Source organism: Chiloscyllium punctatum, chromosome 9 (assembly GCF_047496795.1).
Source record: "Chiloscyllium punctatum isolate Juve2018m chromosome 9, sChiPun1.3, whole genome shotgun sequence".
Taxonomy (NCBI): Eukaryota; Metazoa; Chordata; class Chondrichthyes; order Orectolobiformes; family Hemiscylliidae; genus Chiloscyllium; species Chiloscyllium punctatum.
Window position 1 is genome coordinate 29,582,552 of NC_092747.1, and position 21,798 is coordinate 29,604,349.

Consider the following 21,798-nt stretch of genomic DNA (forward strand, 5'->3'; position numbering starts at 1 on the left):
TTTAACCAGATTTGAATACAGATTTTTAACAAACAAGATAAATTTTGGGTAGTTCATGCACTTGGGAGATAAAATAAGGTTTAAAGATCAAATATTATCATGCCATGTATTGCTGTTCTGTGGATGAGAAATTTAAAAAACTGACAAGACACAGTCTCTGATCTTCCACTGTCCGTTGAAATTCATACATTAATTTCGTATGTAATATAATTTTCAACATTTGCTATACCATTGTACTGATTCCATTTAATTAAATTATACCTCATTTGAAACGAAGTTAACAAAATGTGAATTTGTAGTGTCTTTAACAGTATGAGGGTCTGAAAGCACTTCATATATATGGCTCAGTGGTTAGCACTGCTGCCTCACAGCACCAGGATCCCAGGTTCGATTCTAGCGTTGGGCAACTGTCTGTGTAGAGTTTGCAAATTCTCCCTGTGTCTGTGTGGGTTTCCTCCGGGTGCTCCAGTTTCCTCCCACAGTCCAAAGATGTGCAGGTCAGGTGAATTGGCCATGCTCAACTGCTCATAGTGTTAGGTGCATTAGTCAGAGGGAAATGTGTCTGGGTGGGTTACTGTTCGGAGGGTTGGTGTAGACTTTTTGGGCTGAAGGGCCTGTTTCCACACTGTAAGGAATCTAATCTAATCAAACAAAATTTCACCCTGAGTTACTTTAGGTAAGTGGACAGGTGAACAAAAATTTGGCCGTAAGAAATGTTTTAAGGAGTGTCTTTAAAAATGAAATAGATAGAAGTTTGGATCAGCTTTTGAATTTGGATTGCACAAAGGGCAAGAAGTAGAGGAGCACAGATGTCAGAGCGCTGTAGGTCTGGAGCAGATTAGAGACAGGAAATGGCAGTGCACTGGAGGAATTTGAAAAGGAGGATGAGAATGTTAAACTTAAGGTGCTTCCTAACTGGAAACCACTGTAGGTTAATTAGAAAGGATGATGAGTGAACATGATTTGGTGCAAGTGAAGAACACAGGAGAGGTATGGGATAGCTCCAGTTTGGGAAAGACTGACTGAAGAAATCAACCAAGAGTACATTGGAATTGTCATTCCAGCCACTTGCAGTAGATTGCTAGAAACCTACATTTAAAATGGGTTATGGCAGCAAAACATGTTATCATTGTCTGATTACTGTGCAGCTTACTTTGTTGTGGGGAATATTTCTGTCATAATGAATGTCGCTGGCTCCAGCTTCATTACAGCCCATTCCATTACAGCCCATTATTAGAATTTTTAAAATCATTGAAGTAATGAAATTGATTCTGCACTTTTAACTGGGATAGAACAAGCTAATATTGAACTGTTCCATTAATTAGCAAAATGCATGGGGAACTGCTTTGTAGGAAAGTGCACTTTTCTTTTAGCTTTCACATATTAATGCTCCATTGCCCCACAGATTTTAGTTTCAGAATACCTCATGAAAAATAACTGGCATCTTTGTCTTTGAATCACTGATCCACATTATGACTGATACTGTGTTTTCCAACTATGTAGTGCATTTTGGCACACCAGACTGGAAGTTATGCTTCTAGTCATACATGCTTGGGTGACTAACTGTCAAAACGTGTGCTGCTGGGAAAGTACAGCCGGTCAGGCAGCATCCAAGGAACAGGGGAATCGATATTTCGAACATCAGCTCTTCATCAGGAGTGGAGAGTTGATGCTCGAAATGTCAACTCTCATGCTCCTCGGATACTGCCTGACCTGTGCTTTTCCAGCACCACACTCTTGGACTCTGATCTCCAGCATCTGCAGTCCTCACTTTTTCTCCTGGGTGACTAACTGTAAAAGCTGAGTGAATGCAAAACTATACATTACAGTACCCCAACGCATCAATGATTAACTTGGAATATTCTCTGACTTAACCCCGATCCTTCTCCAAACATCACCACCAAAATAGGGCTGCTAAGGAAGGAATTGAAAAGCAAAGAAAATTGTGTGGTCATGTAACAAACAATTAAGAGGGTGCACTGAAGAAGTGGTTCTGACTCTGATTTTGTATTTTTGTTTTGTAGAATTCAATCCGTCACAATTTGTCACTGCACAGCAAGTTTGTAAGAGTTCAGAATGAAGGAACTGGCAAGAGTTCTTGGTGGATGCTGAATCCAGAAGGGGGGAAGAGTGGAAAATCTCCAAGAAGAAGGGCAGTGTCCATGGATAACAACAGCAAGTTTGCTAAAAGCAGAGGGAGAGCAGCTAAGAAAAAGGCAGCACTTCAGGCTGGCCATGATGGCAGTGCTGATAGTCCTGGAACGCAGTTCTCAAAATGGCCTGGAAGTCCTAGCTCTCACAGTAATGATGATTTTGATGCCTGGACCACTTTCAGAAAGAGAACTGGCTCAAATGCCAGCACATTAAGTGGAAGGCTTTCACCTATAATGCCAGAACAGGAAGATATTGTGGATGGTGAGGTTCATCAAATGTCTCCCCTAGTCTATACTGCTACCTCCAGTAAAATGGCATCACCGCTACCAAGTCTAAGTGAGATGACTAGTTCCATGAACAATTCAATGACTGAAAATGTAATGGAGGATCTTTTAGACAACCTAAATCTTTTGTCCCCAAATTCAGCAATGGCAGCATCTACCCAGCCTTCATCAGTGTCACTAATGCAACAAAGCTCGGGCTATTCCTTTCCATCTCAGAACACACCCATTGGTTCACAGACTCCAGATTACAGAAAATGCTATGTTCAAAGCAGTATGAACTCCCTACAGCAAATTCCTTTGCCGAATTTTCAAGATAAAAAACAGAGCTTTGGGGCAATTACTCAATACAACTGCCCAACAGGACTACTTAAGGAGTTACTTACTTCTGACTCACCACCTCATAGTGACATGCTACCACAAGTCGATACTGTGGTATCACAGGCTAGTAGTCGGCTGGCCAGTCAAAATATGATGATCTCCACAACATATGCTAATCAGGCAGTTCACACCAAGATGATGAACCCCAGTGTGCAGCACCACCCAGCACATAGTCAGCATTCAGTTTCAATGAATGGTCGTGCCTTACCTCATACAGTGAGCATCATGACTCATCCTTCAAGTATCCGACATTTGTCGACACCAAAAAGTCAGCTACAAGTGCCTATGCATTTCCAACTAAATACAATGGATCCCTGCTCTATTAACAGTAATAGTGGTTACGGAAGAATGAATCTTGCTTCTATGAGTCAGGAGATGCTGCCTAGTGATTTGAACGATATGTTCATTGAAAGGCTTGACTGTGATGTTGAGTCCATTATTCGTAATGATCTTATGGATGGCGATACTCTAGATTTTAACTTTGACTGCTATTCCAACAGTGCAAAGGCATCCAAACATAGCTGGGTATCTGGCTAAATTATACACAGGTGGGTATTGCATCTCATACCAAACTGAGTTTTCTATTTTGTCATTACTAGTATTAACTAGATTAAATTTATAAAACGTTACAGTCAGTTCAATGATTTTTTTAAAAATGGAACTCTTAGTAGCATACTGCATATTATATATCCCTTTAACACATTACCGTGGGGCCACAAAAAAGACATAATATTGTGCAGAAGCAGAATTTGGGGAAAGCAAATTCCTTTTTGGAGAAAGAGGTAAGTTGAAGGTTAGGAACCTGCTGACTTCAATGGAATTTTGTCCTTCCAGTCAAAGTTTGAAGGAAGCAAATCATAGTCTAGAAATTGGGAGACCCAATATCTTCTCACCAGGACAAAGGCAAGGGGAAACTGAAACTTTGGTTGTGTGGCTCACAGGAGCATTATAAAGCTCTTAGCTTTACAATGGAAAATTAAAAAAAAACTAAACTGTTTATGTTTCAAATCCTTTCTTGAACAGAGTTCACTTGTTAAGAGAGCCCTGGTGTCTTCCCCACTAAATTAAAGTTAAAATAGCACTTGGAATTTCAGTGTGCATGTCCACCGGTCCCTTAAGGCAGACAAAGTAGTGAAGAAGGCATATGGGATACCTGCCTATATTAGGCAAGGGCTAGAGTTTGAGCAGCAAGTTTTATGCTGGAATTGTATAAAAAGTCAGTTAGGGCACAGCTAGAGCATTATGTGCAGTTCTGAAGTCCACATTAAAGGAGGGATGTTTTTGCACAGGAGAGAATGCAGAGGAGATTTACCAGGATATTGCCTGCGCTGGAGACTTTTACTCATGAAGAAACATTGGATAGACTGGGACTGTTTTCCTTGGAACGGGGTGGTCAGGGACATGATTGAGATGTATGAAATTATAATGAACATGGACAGAATAGACAGAAAGAAACATTTCCTCTTTGTTGAGGGATCGGTGACCGAGGATGGGGGCATAGATTTAAGGTAAGGCATGGAATGTTTAAACAGGATGTAAGGAAAAGTATTTTCACTCAGAGAGTGGTGAGAATGTGGACCTCATTGTCTGTGAAGGCGGAAGAGGCAGAAACCCTCAGAACAGATGTATACTAGCAAAGCCAAGTCGTAAAAGACTGTGGGTTAATTTCTGGAAGTTGGGTTTAGGATAGTTAGGTAGATGTTTTTGATCGGCACATACTTGATGGGCCAGAGGACCTCTTTTCTGTGCTGGAGGTAACTATAACTCTACGTGTGATCAGTTCCCAATCTGCATATTTAAGGATGATCTCCATTAGATTGTGGCCAGGTTGAAGTAATAGATTGAGATCCGAGGTAGCAGAGTTTAGTTAGTACGTTGGCAGAGAAGTCACCTGATCAATTCAACTCTCTATCTGCCTGGTTTCCATCTTGTTAAACTCCACACTGTAATTTTGTAAAGAACTGATTATTGCAGTTTCCAAATTTGTAATTCTGCCCTATTTTAAAGGTAGCTTTGTAATGCATGTAGTGCAAGCTGTCTCATATCAGTAGTGCAAACTGAGAATCTTTGCTAATTGAGTGGGTGTTGTTTCAATCTTAAGGTATCAATTAATGCCTTGCTCCATGCAAGAGTGAAGCAAAAGAATTTCAGAGATAGAAAGTAAAATATATTTGAAAAATCCCCTAAAATGAGATTTTATATCCACTTCATACTGGGGAAAAGAAAATCACTGAACATAACCATTATAATCCAGGCTGGAATTCAGTTTATGTCTTCCACATTTGCCCCCCAACACTCCACTCATTGCAAAATACATTTTTATGTCTTCTATTTTTTGTCAGATGTATTATTCTCTGATGCTTTTAATGGACTTTGCAAACTTTCCCATGTTCTGTGTTGGCATCAGCTTATCTCAACGTGTTCCACTGCACAATTGGACAGTAAGTTTATACTTAGGCTGCATTGTCAGAAATGCTGTCTCTTAATTGAGACTTGAAAAGGCAATTGGACCTTGATTTTAATTGGGTATGAAAAATTCAGTTAGGAGATTAAAGAGTCCTACTTGAACAAAAAGTGTTTTAGTTGATGATTGATTTATTTTTGAACGACCTTGTGTGTAAATTGGCTGCATTAATCAGCTGTAAAAGTAATTTCATAGAATCTCTACAATGTGGAAGCAGGCCGTTCAGCCCATCGAGTCCACACTGACCCTCTGAAGAGCATCTCACCGAGGCTCTTGCCCTGACCCAATCCCTGCATTTCCCATGGCCAATTCACCTAGCCTGCACATCCCTGGACACTATAGGCAGTTCATGTATGGCCAATCCACCTAACCTGCACATCTTTGGGCTGTCTGAAGAAACCAGAGCACAAGGAGGAAACTCACCCAGACACTGGGAGAATGTACAAACTCCACGCAGGTTGGAAGTGAACCCTGGTCTCTGTGAGGCAGCAGTGCCAGCCACTGAGCCATTGCACTACCCTAGTAGCCTATGAAGTGTGTTGGAACATCTTGAGGAGCTAGAGAACATCACTATAAGTGCAAGTCTTATCTTTTATTCTTTCCTTACTTATATGTAATATCACCACCACACACCCACCAGATGTAGGGAAGAAAACTGCTATTTATTTTGTCCTTTAGACAGAGCAAGCACAGGGGATTGAGTCATGAGTTCATACCCAACTTCTGCTGTATACTTGTATATTGAAGACTTCCCTTTATTCTGGATGTAGGTTTGCTCGCTGAGCTGGAAGGTTTATTTTTCAGACGTTTTGTCACTATACTAGGCAACATCTTCAGTGAGCCTCCAAATGAAGCACTGGTGATGTAGTCTGCTTTCTATGTTTGAGTTTCCTAGGGTTGGTGGTGTCATTTCCTGTGGTGACATCATTTCCTATGATGATGTCATTTCCAGTTCCTTTTTCTCAGGGGTGGTAAATGGATTAGCACTCCCTGAGAAAAAGAACATGAAATGGCATCACCATTGGAAATGACATTACCACATCAAATGACATTGCCAACCCTAGGAAACTCAAACATAGAAAGCAGACTATACCACCAGTGCTTCATTCGGAGGCTCACTGAAGATGTTACCTAGTATGGTGACAAAATGTCTGTAAATGAACCTCCCAGCTCAGCGAGGAAACCTACACCCAGAACCTCAACCTGAGCTACAAATCTTCCCAAAACTCGCCCTTTATTCTGTGTTTATCAACTTTTTCTTCAGACCATGGAACATGGTATTACCATCTTTCTACTAAATTAAGTCACTGGTATATATTAGAAACCAAAAGTTTGTTGAGTAGGTATTTGGAAATACATTTCAAGATAACGGAGTATTGAAGTGTTCAACTGCATGTCACAAATAATACACAATATTGTCTGTACATGCTAATTATTCTAAATAAATTATGACTAATATGCCAAATTAACTGTAAATATGACTTGGAAATACTTCATTTTTTGAATGTTGGAGCACATTGAGCATTGAAGAATAAGTACAAATATTGCTAGAGAAATTGTATTGTGTTTGGCTCTAGTTTCTTTTTAAATGTACACAACTGAGAGTCTATTTTATAAGGTTGTAACGTAATTAGAATTTCAGATGACTTAGAACTGCCAGAACAAAGCTCAATAATTTATAACAGTTGATTTAAATCTTTTTGAATAAATTCATCCTGAGCTCAATCTCTGTAATGAGGCTATCCTGACCATAAATGAGAAGTGCTATTAATTTATGTTGAATTGACTTTTGTTAGATAGCGATAATTTGCACATATGTGGTACCTTTTAACGTGGTAAACATCCTAAAGTGCTTCACAGGAAATCTTATATGAATAGATATCAGTGCAATGACCAAAAACTTTGACATGGGGTAGGTTTTGAGGAGTTTCTTTAAACGCAAAGAGAAAAGAGAGTCAAAAGAGCTTTAGGAAGGGAATTCAGAGTTTAGGCCTTAACAGCTGAAGCCAGTAATGGGTCATGATTGAAACAGGACAATTAAACCTCAGCTAGTTGATTCAGGCCAAATGTGTGTTCTGTAAAAGATCACTTCTGAATTTATTTTGAGCAAGGGTTTAGTTTGACTGCTCTCTCCCAGCAAATAAGTTTGTCTCCATTCTGATTTTATTTTTAAACTGCACCCTGATTTGTGATTGAAAAATTAAAAACAATGCCTGATTTTGGAATGACTAGAAGTACTAGATTCACTTAGCTTAGTTTGCAATAATTCAGTAGATTCTTCCTATTTATGTTTGATTCTTTTTCTGTTTCTCATTAAACTAGATTTCTCTGAAGGCACGCAGACTGGATTGACATCAGGAATTGGGAAAAGCAGTCCAAAGATGTCCTTCACCCTTACTGAATTCTCTTGATAAATGCTCCCTTTTCCCTTTCATCATACTTGGCAGCATGGAGCATTTTCCTGCACAGGATGTTTGCCCAATGTTTGCAGGTTTTGTGCTGCTCTTGATAAGGCCTCTGGAATTTGGAACTGTTTGGTTACAAAGTGCCAAACACACTACAGAATGTCATTTCAAACATATGTGTATTGTGTGCTTAATTAGCAATTTTCTTTTTAATTATGAGCATTACATAGGCCTGTTCTGGTTGTTGACTATGACTGTAACAAACTTTGCTCCTGAGTCCAATACTGTATTGTGAAAATTTCAATGCAAATAATGCACTTGCTAGCTTATTTGAAAACACCACCGTTAAATGATGGTAAAGGTCCTTCACCCTTCAAAAGAAGAGTTGACCTGCAGTTAATGTTGGACTCAGCTTCAATACTTGCCAGTTTTTGGTAGCAAATTATTGTATTAATGTTACTGCAGTTAAGCCTTAGGATAGACTACTTACATATCTAATATGTTGGTACTGCTGCCATTCTCTTTTAATACCAACTGGGCTTGTAATGCCAGTAGCTTAATTTTCTGAGCATATGCCTGGGATGTCAATTTCAGTGAATCACTATAGATGATATGCCCATTTTAAAATATTCCCAACAATAAAGCATGATCCAGTGTGCAACAATTATACACTCAGCTATTTCCTTACACAATTAATGGGAATATTAAAATAAATTAACTCTTAAAAGATATAATACCATTCATTTTGTCAATTTCAAGTATGACTTTGGAATGCAAAGGAGATATTTTAATTAAACTCACCCAGTGGGAAGCTAAATCGCACTTAGGGTGACTTTATGCCCTCAATGAACTCGATGGAATGTAATATCAGGCAGGGTATAAAAAGAGTGACTGATTCAAATTCTGATGGTTTCCAATTGTGTATGTCAGGCTGAAGTGACCTTTTCAAGAATTTGATATTCAAATACAGTAATTATTCTCTTCTAATGTAAGTAAGCTTTAATGTAAAATGTTTATTTGTGTTTTTTGCAGTGAGTTTTTATATTTCCAATATGTTGCCATTTAGTTTGTAGATAGTTGTGCTGTCTTGTTGGTTTGGCATTCACTGTGTCCACATAAACTTTGAAAACAACAGATTGTCACATAGGTCTACCTGTCACAGCCCTTCTGTATAAATTACAGGACTCTCTCAGAGGAGTCTAATGCTCTATCCTTGGTGCTTGTGACTTTGCAAAGCTGAAAACTGGTTGTGATTTGATTTTTAACATTCAATTTTAAAAGAACAGAAAGAAAGTTACATGCTCTTTTGTACCTGAAGACTGACTTTTAATTTATTTAAATTAATTTTTATCTCTTAGCATTTGTAGCACTCACTGTAGTTTCCAATCTCTAAGTTGATCAGCATGCCTGGAAGAATGTTTTAATTATAGGGTAGCCCATTGAGGAGAAGATTTGCCATTTCTTTGACATCCTCTCCCAAACGTAAGATGAAGGCAAAACTCTGACAGTGTGAGGATTCCACTTGATCACCTTTATAATAAAGGAAATGCCTTTTGTCATGTTCTTTTAAAAAGTTAGTTATTTGACACTGATATACTAGATCGCCACATAATTCTTCAGTTTTCATTTGAAGTGCAAACGTTAGTGTTACAATACCACAATCAATCTTGATGTTGAGAATTATCTTGTCGTTGAGGAAGTTAACCTTGATGACCTGTGCAACCAAATTTTCAACTAAGTGCAGATGTTTAACTGACTATAGGAGAAAATCCTGATAAGGTGTTTCTGTCTGTGTCTCCCGCACCTGACCTATTCCACTTTATTTCTAAGTCGATCAATTGAAACACTTTTCTTTCAAAAGCCTGATTTTGCCCCAGTGCAGTGATTTGATTGCTGGCTGAAGAAAATCTAGACTCTTCTTGGAAGATTTTTTAAAAATGATAGTTTGATGCCCTACTTTGTCCCAAGATTTATGAAATATAAAAGTTCAGTAGCAGTGTGAGATTTTCTTGAGATGTAACCAGCCTTGAGCCTCTTCTTACTATTCTACTTTGTTCTTTTAGAGTATGTAAATCATCCTGATAGAATGTTCCAGTCAGCTTCTTCACAGATATTTTGTAACTCAAGCTTTGAAGATAGATAGTGGCACTATTTTTAGATGCTAGATGTTCCTCTATAGAAGACCATTTAACCAAAGAAAAGGGCTTCTCATGTGCTCAGTTCACCATTAAATGTTTGCATGGCATCTGGGAAATAGCCACACTTGGTGATTCTTGTATGCACATTCCCCAATTACATCAGACAGTGCATCATACTGTTTGGAAACTGGCAACTTAACCCATTTAGCATCATCACTGCACAGTTACACCATAAGACCCGTAAAATGCCTGGTGCAATTGTGTGAGAGAAATGGCATCTGTATACTATGTTTTTGATTGTAACGATCACACACAGACATGTGTATGAAATTTTCTCTGAAGCTATGTCTGTAAGAAATTCTGTCCAAATTGGAATGCTCGTTTTATGGGCTACTCATTCAGTTGTGAGGACAAAGCTAATTTTTTTCTTTGACACTAATCTTGTGGCCATTTAATATCCAGGGTTTGTTCAGGTAGCGCTCTCACCTGTAAAACAAACTGTAGTAAGTTCAACCCAAACGATAAGCATGCATACATACTTTATGCTGTTATTTCAATTAGCAGTGAGAAATGTTGCATTACCGAAGGTGCCATATTTTAAGTGACAAGTTGAAGTCCCATCTGCAAGCTCAGGTGGCTGTTACTAATCCCAAAGGATTACGCAAAGAAAAACAAGTTCTCCTGGCCAACATTCCTCTTTTACCTATCACCTCCAAAACAAGTTTAATCATTTGGTAGTATAGAACATGAGTATTGCTGAAAATAGACATATATTGTCAAAGCTTTCAGCTTACACTCATCAGGACAGTTTGCAAGAAATCACCATGTAAAGGGAAAACAATATTTCATACTGTACAAGAAGAGAATGCAAAATAGCTGGCAATTTGACTCTTGTAGAGGCACCTTTCCCAATCAAAGTCTATTTGTGAACCAATCGACGTTCTATTCTCAAACCATAGGAAATGTTATTTCTTGTGAATTGTTGTGATGAGTGCAAGATGAAAGGCTTTGGCAAAATGTATTTTGTCAGCAATAAAACAAGGTTATATGGCTGTCCATTCAGTTGCTGTTTGTGAGACATTGTTATCTAGAAATTGGGTGCTGTGTTTATCTACATAAACTACATTTTAAGTGTAATCTATTAAGGTTTAGCTATGTGCTGTATGCACCTATGTTCATTTGTTCTTTTCTTTTTCTTTTTCTACCTTCTCGTACATGCACTCTCTTTTCTGTTTACACACCAGTGTCATCTACTTGTACTTGTGCACAAGTACATCACACTGGGAAGCCCATTATATTCCCTTCTTCCTCAAAGAGTTTGAGTTTTCAATCTCCATTGAGCTGCTGCAGAGATGCCTCGAGCGGAGATAGTTCGATTGCTGATGGAGAGGGAGAGTCATTGTACACATTGGTACACCCCTTAGTGCTTGGTTTTAACAGTGCAGGAGACCCATTAATGGTCAGACTTCTGATGCACAGTTCTGACATCACTCAATGATAGAAAAAGCTTTCAAGATGGAATGCATTCTATTAGAATATCAAAGCATGAGAGCTGCACATTCTTTGGCAATGCAGACAACTGAAAGATGCAAATACTTTGTTCTACTCATTAAATTTGTTACAGCGCACAATTGATGGCTAGATCAGATGACATTCAGTGTTATAGTAGGGTTTTCTTTGGTCATAAACTGACATGTTTATAAATAAATAGTTTAGGAATGAAAAATCATGAGATCTATGTTGCATTCACATTGTTAATGTGATTTTTTTGCATTATGTTTAAAGAAAGCGAATAGTGCAGGTTGAGAGGTTTTTTCCCCCATGGTGAGTTTACAGAATCACAGAAAAAAAGGGGCATCATGCACCTTCACATTTTTTATATTAACTGGATTAAAGTAAAGTTTTGTATGTACAGAGTTAGATTTTTACATCCTAGGGGGTGCTATTAAGTGATGGTGTTTGCAGTTTTTGTAAATATACAATGGAACTCAAAGCGTAAGAGTTTTCTAAACATAATCAGTTTTGCCTGATGTGGAATTTTGCGCAGGGACTAATGTAAAGTTGTAAGTTTTTTTTTGTTACTTTTTTGATCAATTATTTAACAATCAGATTTCTTATACAAGTTTTCATTCTGCTTAATGTTATGCTCTAAGTTTAAAGTACCACAAAGTGTTACGCTAGATGCTCAGACAGTTTCACGACTGTATTTCATTGGTCATCTTGACATAGAAGCTCTGAAAGCTTTGAGTAGAACTACCTTAATTGTAAATGATTGCTCCGTGAAATGTGCAAATCTTACCTATGCATACAAAGTCTTAACTTTGAATTTTTTCTAGATTTGTACTGTTAAAAGTATATTATAAAATAGAGTTATTCAGATATTTTAAATTTAACAAAAAGATGTATTGTTTCAGATATAGCTATATGTAACCATACATGGTATATAAAGTTTATGTAGAAGTTAGTGATGAAAATCATACTGCTTTTGATAAACCAGTGCTATTTTCTTCAGTACAGCTAATGGATGTGATGTACTGCTTGATGTTAAATGACTGATAGGAGTCAGCAGAGCATCCCTATGAAGAGGGAAGAAAGCATCTTGGACCAATTGCTTTTCCACATAGAAAATTAATTGCACTTGAGCTTTTATAAAAAAAAAGTTTCAATAAACATTACATTTTGAATCATTAATGAAAATTAAGTACTTACATTTATTAACTTATCAAGTTAAATGTGACTAATCTATTACATTCTGTTTATAAATAAAAGTTGCAACAGAAGTAGTTTTTTTTAATGAAAATTACCAATTTGCACAAAACCTGACCCTTCTTTTGACGGATGTTCCGCAGACCAACAGCAACCTGAAACTGGCATGTAAATAATGTTTTCTCCAGTAAAACAGACTGTAGCAGTACTTGAAAGTTCCACCACTTTATATTCTTTCAATAATGTAGGCTGTAACTAAATATAATGTTTCATAGACAAGTGCCTGATAATGTACATTTAAAAAAAAAACACAAGAACAATCTTTGCTGTATTGTATGGAGCCATAATAAATGTATATAAATTCTGATACAGAATCTGAATTGTGTTACTGCCACCCTTGTCTGATTTTGATTTTAAATTAATTGCATTCTTCACTTGAAGTGAATGCTAGGGGAAATTGCATCCTTGTTGCACCTGTATTGTTTCTGATATAGCTACATATAATCATACATGGTATATAAAGTTTATGTAGAAGTTAGTGATGAATATTTTAGGTTTATCATTGATCATTCATTGAAAGGTTAGTCTGAAGAAAAGCGGATCAAATACTAAGCCAAACTTCAAACCATTGTCACCATCTATCATCAAGAAGATCTTAGTTTGAGGAGGCTCTGTGATACAGGTGGTAACTTTCCTGTCTCTGAGTCAGTAGCTGTGCGTTGGATTCCACTCCATGTTCATGGAAGGCACACTTGAAACATGGCTGAACGGGTTGAGAGCCAGGCTATAAATCCTTCCGACATGCCTTTTGTCAGACAATAATAACATTAATGCTCCATGGCTTATCATGCTGTCCTTTATTGCTGCAGTTAAATGAGAATTAGCAGCAGCTTCCAAAATGATGGTTGACACCAAGGCAATCCACCAGTCCCATAAGACATGGAGAATAGTTGAAAGAGAGAAAAAAATCACCATCAGGTAATCTTATCTAGAATATTCTCTGCCATTTTGGGCATGCTACCTTTCAAATGACAAAGCATAGAGGAACAAGTTTGCTGGAAAATCAGAAATGTGCAAGAACAATAAATAGGTTATATTAGAGGATTTTAGTTACCCAAATATTGATTGAAATAATATTGAAAGTAAAAGGTAAGGAGAGGGAAGAATTTCTAATGTATTTATGAGGAGTTTCTCATCCCATCTATAAAGGATGCAATGCTTGGTCTTATTTTTGGAAATGAAGTGGGCCAAGCAGACTAAACATCTGTGGGGGAAACCCTTGGGTAAGAACTAACATTGTATCATAAATTTTAGATTAGCAATGGAAAAGAGCAGTACAAATCAAATGCAGAGCTTCTAAACCACGTGAAGGTGAATTTCGATTTGATGCAAAGGGACGGATGGAGTGTAAAAGACTGAGTGACAGGAAAAACCAATGAAAAATAGATGATCTGTAAGGATGAGATATTTCAAATATAGGCTCTATATATTCCAACAAGGGCAAATGGTCAGGGAGCCAAAAACAGGACTCCATGGATGACTAAGGCGATGGAGGTCATATTGTAACGTAAAAGGGGAGTGTATGATGCATGGCATATGAGTGTCAGGTCAAATACAGTAAGTGAAGAGGAAACAAAGGCAAAGACAAAGTCTGCGAATAAAATAGCAATCAACATAAAAGAGAATCTTAACATCATCCAGCAGTATGTAAATAGGAGCATAAGGTTTAGAAAAAGGAATAGGTCAATTGGCCCCTCAAGACTACACTGCCATTTGTCAGAATCGTGGATGACCTGATTATGGCCTCAATTCCACTTTCCTGTTTGCCTCCATCAGTTATAGGCAAGGAGTTGGAATCTATATTCAGTTTAAAAAAAAATTAACAGGTATCTGGAGCGATTTGAGTTCATTAAGGAAATCTAGAACTGATTTGTTAAAGGTTGTTAATGTTTGATTAAATTAATTTGGGCGAAATATCCAAAGAATAATGAAGGGACTGAAGAGGATGTTATCTACATGAATTTTAAGAAAGCATTTGACAAATTAGTGGGCGGCACGGTGGCACAGTGGTTAGCACTGCTGCCTCACAGCGCCAGAGACCTGGGTTCAATTCCCACCTCAGGCGACTCTCTGTGTGGAGTTTGCACATTTTCCCCGTGTCTGCGTGGGTTTCCTCCGGGTGCTCCGGTTTCCTCCCACACTCCAAAGATGTGCAGGTCAGGTGAATTGGCCATGCTAAATTGCCCGTAGTGTTAGGTAAGGGGTAGATGTAGGGGTATGGGTGGGTTGCACTTCGGCGGGGCGGTGTGGACTTATTGGGCCGAAGGGCCTGTTTCCACACTGTAAGTAATCTAATCTAAACCATATAGAAGGCTGCTTCAAAAAGGGCTGTCAGTTTGGGCTGATCCATGGCAAGTAACATTCACAGACGCAAGTTCCAAGCAATGATTGACTCAAATAAGAGTGTGTCTAGCCATCTCCTCTTGACATTAGTTGGCATTGCCATCATTAAATTCTGCTACCTTCAATGTCATCAGGATTACCATTGACCAGGAACTGAACTGGATCACTCTTAAAAACACTCACTATTAGAGAGACTGGTAATGCTTTGGTGAGTAAACTATCTCATCATGCCTAAAGCCTTTCCAGCACCTACAAGGCACAAGGCAGGAGTGTGATGGAATACTCTCTATTTTCCTGGATGAGTGCAGTGCAACAATAATCGAGAAGCTTGATACCATTCAGAACAAAACAGTCTGCTTGTTTGGCACCCTATCCCACTATGTTCAGGTCTCACTCCTTTCACCACAGTGGCAGCAGTATATATCATCTGCAAATTGCACCACAGCAACTTTGACAAATCTGTGGTCTCTATCACCTAGAAAGACATGAGCAGCAGAGCCATGAGAATGCCACCAACTGAAAGCTCTGGATTGGGACGATATCACTATTCCGGTACAGTTGCTGAGTCAAAATCCTAGACATCCCCTCTTAGCAGCACTGTGGGTGCACCTAAATTCTTAAGATTGCAGCAGTTTCAGAAAGCACCTCATCACCACCACCTTCTAAAGTGTAGTTAATGATGAACAACAAATACAGGCATAGCCAGCAATGCCCATATTCTGTAAACAAATGGAAAAAATCACACATGATTAGAAAGCAATGCATCTTTGTGGGTGGTTGTTTTTCAGACTGGACAATGATAGACAGCAATACTCCTTAAAGATTAAGTGCTTGGACCATTATTTTTTGCTAGCGATAAGTGATACAAATCTGCAGAGTAAAGTTTTAACATTTGCTGATGATGTCAAATTTGGAGGACTAGCAAATGGTGGGGTGATATGAATTGTCTGGAACAAATAATAGGTTAACAGAATGGGCAGACAAGTGGAAGGTAGAACTTAATGCCGATAAATGTAAGATGGTGTATTTTGGCGGAAAGAATGAGGAGATAGAGAATAAACATAGTGCCACAATTCTAAAGACTGTGTGAAACAAAGGGATGTCGGCTGGGTGTATTTTGGTATTTGAAGGAGGAAGGATATATTGAATTAGTGATTAGCAATGCAAATGGGAAGTTGGGTTTATAACTACAGGCAGGGATGTTATGAGGTCGTTCAATGGTTAGCAATGCCTCCTCACAATACAGAGACCCAGTTTTGTTTCTAGTCTCAGGCAACTGTGTGGAGTTAGTATGTTTTCCCTGTGTCTATGTGGGTTTCCTCCCACAGTCCAAAGATGTGCAGCTAAGGTAGATTGGCCATGCTAAATTGCCCATAGTGTCCAGGGATGTACAGGCTAGGTGGGTTTGCCATGGAAAATGCAGGGTTATAGGGATAGGATGGGTCTGCTTGGAATGCTCTTTGGAGGATTGGTGTGGAAACACTGATGGGTTGAATGGCCTGCTTCCTCACTGTGGGGATTCTATGAGATTATCGTAAACTTCTAAAAAGCTCTTGTTAGGCAGTAAATGGAGCACTGCTTCCAGTTTTAGTCACTGCACATTAGAAAAGATATGAAGATCTATGTGATGGAGCAGAGGAGATTTGTTCGACATGGTCAAGTAAAACAGAGCTGCAGATGCTGAAGATTGAAACAAAACAAATTGCTGGAGAAAATTGGTGGGTCTGGCAGCATCTGTGGAGAGAATGCAGTGTTAGCATTTCTGGTTCAGAGACCCTTCTTCAGAACTAGTAGTAACTAGGAAAAGGTAGTATATATGTTTATGTATGGTGTGTATATTTATGGTATCTACTAATTGTTCGGAAGAAGAGTCACAAGTTTTGAAACATTAACTCTGCTTTCTTTCCAGAGATTGTGCCAGATGTGCTGTGTTTCTGCAGAAGTTTCTGTTTTCATTAGAATGGTTCCAGGCGTGGAAAGGTTTCCAGTTAAAAGGTTTCCAGTTAAAAGGCTAAATCAGTGAAGTTGGGTTTGATCTCCTTGGACCAAAGGAAACTGATAGATTTTAGATTAGATTAGATTTCCTATAGTGTGGAAACAGGCCCTTCGGCCCAACTAGTCCACACCGACCCTCTGAAGAGCAACCCACCCAGACCCATTTCCCTCTGACTCATGCACTTTACAGTATGGGCAATTTAGCATAACCAATTCACCTAACCTGCACATGTTTGGACTGTGGGAGAAAGCCGGAGCACCCAGAGGAAACCCACGCAGACACAGGGAGAATGTGCAAACTCCACACACAGTTGCTCGAGGCTGGAATCGAACCTGGGACCCTGGTGCTGTGAGGCAGCTGTGCTACCATGCCACCCCAAAGAGTAAATAGGGAGAGATTAGGGCCCCTCAAAGATTAGATTACTTACAGTGTGGAAACAGGCCCTTTGGCCCAACAAGTCCACACTGACGCTCTGAAGAGCAACCCACCCAGATCCATTCCCCTACCTTTACCCAACACTACGGGCAATTTAGCAAGGCCAATTCACATAACCTGCACATATTTGGACTGTGGGAGGAAACCCACACAGACACGGGGAGAATGTGCAAACTCCACATAGACAGTTGCTGGAGGTGGGAATTGAACCCGGGTCTCTGGCACTGTGAGGCAGCAGTGCTAACCACTATGCCACTGTGCCATCCACCCTCTGCAAAATTTTGAGGTTTTGATAAAAGTGGACAAGCAAAACAATTTGCCATTACCTGATTGCACAAGTATTAGGAGACACAGGTTTAAAGTTTCGGACAAGAGATGTAGGGAATGCGTAGAACAGCCTTTTGAATGGTTTGTGGAACTCACTTTGTACAAGGTCGCTGGAAGAAAATTATTTGGGCATTTGAGGGAAATAAACTTGCAGAAATCACACAGAACATAGGTCTGACTGGAGTACTCTGAGGGGAGCTGCTTGGATTTGATGGCCAAATGGCCTCCTTCTATGCCACAAATGATTGCAAGAAGCTAACCAGGCTAGGTGTAAATCCTCATCTAAGGTATGATAAAAAGACTTTTGAGTAAATGTTGCTCCTGTTTGGGAAAAATGGGGAAGAATGACAAAGGTTCAAGCCAGTTGAAATGATATAGACGAAAATCTAAGAAAATGACTTTGATTGACCACATAGCTAGAGGTTGCGAGTTGAATATAAACTTGCTTCAAAAGAGATTTTAAAAATTGCTCCACCACATGGAATACTGATTCAGAGGAGATGGTGTTGGACTGGGGTGGACAAAGATAACCTGGTGTTGTGTGATTTTTAAAATGGAATACTGAAGCAGTTTTCCAACAAAGCAGTTAACAATGTGGCAATACCTGGGTAAATAACTGGTAAATAATGAATTTGGAAGTTAGGGATAACATTAATGGTCCATGGTACACAATACTTTCATTGTGGGTAGCTTTTGTGGGGGGAAGGGCTGCAAGGCGTGGACATGTGAAGATATAGGTGAATAAATATTTTGGAGTTTCTCTTGGGTCCAAAGGGCTTTGCAACTTCCCTGTACCTGTAGAGAATTTTGGGGCTGAGATAGTGGAGTTAAAGCACAAAAGTTTAGCATAACATCTGTGATTAATCTGCCTTCTGCAGCTTAGTGACTAGTTACTAAGATATCACACACGAGAGCTGATCTCATTACTCCGAGTCACCTTCCTGAGACACCAAAATCAAGCCGCAAAGGTTATCAGTAAAGATGTGATCTTTACATTTTTAGGCTACGCTGCAGAATCAGACCAACCAATTGACTCATGCTTGCAAATTCAAATGAAAATATCTCCTGCAAGCTTTTTAAAGCAAAAACAACTCTTTAACACTTAGGCTTTTAGTTGCAAGGCCTTTCTGATCAGGGAAATCATATTCCCCAGATTTCTGAGGCAAGATACAAGCTCAGGAAAGCTGTGGCCCTGGCTGGAAAATTACCTTCTGTATGGTGAGGCCGTTTAAAACCCAGATATTGATCAAATTGGAGTTCTGGAGGTGTTAATTATTCTATAAGACCATAAGACCATAAGACATAGGAGCGGAAGTAAGGCCATTCGGCCCATCGAGTCCACTCCGCCATTCAATCATGGCTGATGGGCATTTCAACTCCACTTACCCGCATTCTCCCCGTAGCCCTTAATTCCTTATGACATCAAGAATTTATCAATATCTGCCTTGAAGACATTTAGCATCCCAGCCTCCACTGCACTCTGCAGCAATGATTTCCACAGGCCCACCACTCTCTGGCTGAAGAAATGTCTCCGCATTTCTGTTCTGAATTGACCTCCTCTAATTCTAAGGCTGTGTCCACGGGTCCTAGTCTCCTTGCCTAACGGAAACAACTTCCTAGCGTCCACCCTCTCCAAGCCATGTATTATCTTGTAAGTTTCTATTAGATCTCCCCTTAATCTTCTAAACTCCAATGAATACAATCCCAGGATCCTCAGTCGTTTCACATATGTTAGAGCTACCATTCCAGGGATCATCCATGTGAATCTCCGCTGGACACGCTCCAGTGCCAGTTTGTCCTTCCTGAGGTGTGGGGAGCAAAACTGGACACGGTACTCCAAATGGGGCCTAACCAGAGCTTTATAAAGACTCAGTAGCACATCGCTGCTTTTATATTCCAATTCTCACACCAATCAGACTTCTCCCTGAATACAATTAAAGACTGTAGGGTGTCTCCATTATTATTCAATTTTAATTCCTAAATTTCACCTCCACATACATAGTAAATTGTAACTGATAAAACAGTGGTCAAGTTGCCATAGTTTTGCGCGACCATAGGGCTGCTCTCTCATTAGAAATGACTGGTGATGATTTAACCTGAGGGCCACGATGCCTCAGGCAAGGGGAGACGTTGAGGAGGAGAGTCTTTCATGGTAACCTCAACCAGTGCAGGGACTGAACACACACTGTTGGCATCACACTGCTTCACAAATCAACTGTCTAAACAGTAGTACGTGTAAACTCGTCAACAACACAAAATGCTCAGTGCAACAGGAACTGTATTTGCTGTAAATTTTAATTCCTCATTTGCTGGTGTTCACTTTCAGTCTTCAAGATGGGGGCTGCTGGGGAGGATTAAAAACGATCAAGATGAAGATATTCATTCAGATTTTCATGTACAGTTGGTTGCCAAGTAGATGTAGTCAGTTTAGCCATTGAATAACTCCTGTGTTGCGTTAGCAGATTTTCACTGCAGTAGCTATATGGGTATAGCAATTCTCCAGACTTAGGGTGGTAGATGATGAGGCATCCCTGCTTTCAGTTCGTTTTTGAACACTATAAAGTGACTAATATTTTTCACAAATTTTGGGTGAAGTCAGGAGCCCATGGTCTGTCCTGATGTTGACCATGATTCCTAGAACTCAATGGTGAAATTATTGTACTTCATACAAATAGTGTCAACAGATGTAACAAACCAAATGGAACCCAGCACCATAAGAAAATAAGACAAGGTAGGAGTGTCATGGTGAATGGTAGAGCCTTAAGGAGTGTAGTGGAGAAGTAGAGATTTTGGAGTTCAGATTCACAGTTCTCTGAAAGTGGGCTCACAGGTAGGGCAGTGAAGAAGGTTTTTGGCAGATTGGCCTTCATCAGTCAGGGCATTGAGTATAGAAATTGGGAAATTATATTGCATGTTATACAGGATGTTGATGAGACCACAGTTGGAGTATTGCATTCAGTTATGGTCATTTTGTTGTAGGAAGGATGTTATTAAACTGGAAAGAGGGTAGAAGAAATTTACAAGAATGTTGCCTGGACTCAATGGTTTAAGTTATAGGAAGAGGTTGGCCAAGCTAGGACTTTTTTCTTTAGAGCGTAGGAGACTGAGGGGTACATAGAGGGGTATAAGATTATGAGAGGCATGGATAGGGCAAATACACTCATTCTTTTTCACAGGGTTGGGAATCAAGGACTAGAGGTTTGAGGTTAGAGAGAAAAGAATAAAAAGGGAATCTGAGGGGCAGCTTTTTTACACAGAGGGTGGTACGCATATAGAGTCATAGTCATAGAGATGGGCAGCATGGAAACAGACCCTTTGTTCCAACCCGTCCATGCCAACCAGATATCCCAACCCAATCTAGTCCTACCTGCCAGCACTTGGCCCATATCCCTCCAAACCCTTCCTATTCATATACCCATCCAAATGCCTCTTAAATGTTGCAATTGTACCAGCCTCCACCACTTCCTCTGGCAACTCATTCCATACACACACCACCCTCTTTGTGAAAAAGTTGCCCCATAGGTCTCTTTTATATCGTTACCCTCTCACTCTAAACCTATGCTCACTAGTTTTGGACTCCCTGACCCCAGGGAAAAGACTTTGCCTATTTACCCTATCCATGCCCCTCATAATTTTGTAAAACTCTATAAGGTCACCCCTCAGCCTTCGACACTCAAGGGAAAACAGCCCCAGCCTATTCAACCTCTCCCTATAGCTCAAATTCTCCAACCCTGGCAACATCCTTGTAAATCTTTTCTGAACACTTTCAAGTTTCGCAACATCTTTCTGACAGGAAGGAGACCAGAACTGCATGCAATATTCCAACAGTGGCCTAACCAATGTCCTGTACAGCTGCAACATGACCTCCCAACTTCTGTACTCCATACTCTGACCAATAAAGGAAAACATACCAAACGCCTTCTTCACTATCCTATCTACCTGCGACTCCACTTTCAAGGAGCTATGAACCTGCACTCCAAGGTCTCTTTGTTCAGCAACACTCCCTAGGACCTTATCATTAAGTATATAAGTCCTGCTAAGATTTGCTTTCCCAAAATGTAGCACCTCGCATTTATCTGAATTAAACTCCATCTGTCACTTCTCAGCC

At 39.5% G+C, this 21,798-nt stretch overlaps 1 protein-coding gene across 1 annotated transcript in view; it reads left to right on the plus strand.

Moving 5' to 3' along the window:
• The window catches only part of foxo1a (forkhead box O1 a), an 85,998-nt gene extending 73,131 nt beyond the window's left edge, over positions 1-12,867 (plus strand). Inside the window, exons 2-3 of the mRNA XM_072577158.1 lie at positions 2,025-3,364; positions 7,603-12,867. Coding sequence (XP_072433259.1) covers positions 2,025-3,353 — 1,329 coding nt within the window. The 3' untranslated portion in view covers positions 3,354-3,364; positions 7,603-12,867. The remainder of the gene's footprint in view (positions 1-2,024; positions 3,365-7,602) is intronic.
• Positions 12,868-21,798: the final 8,931 nt, after the last annotated feature.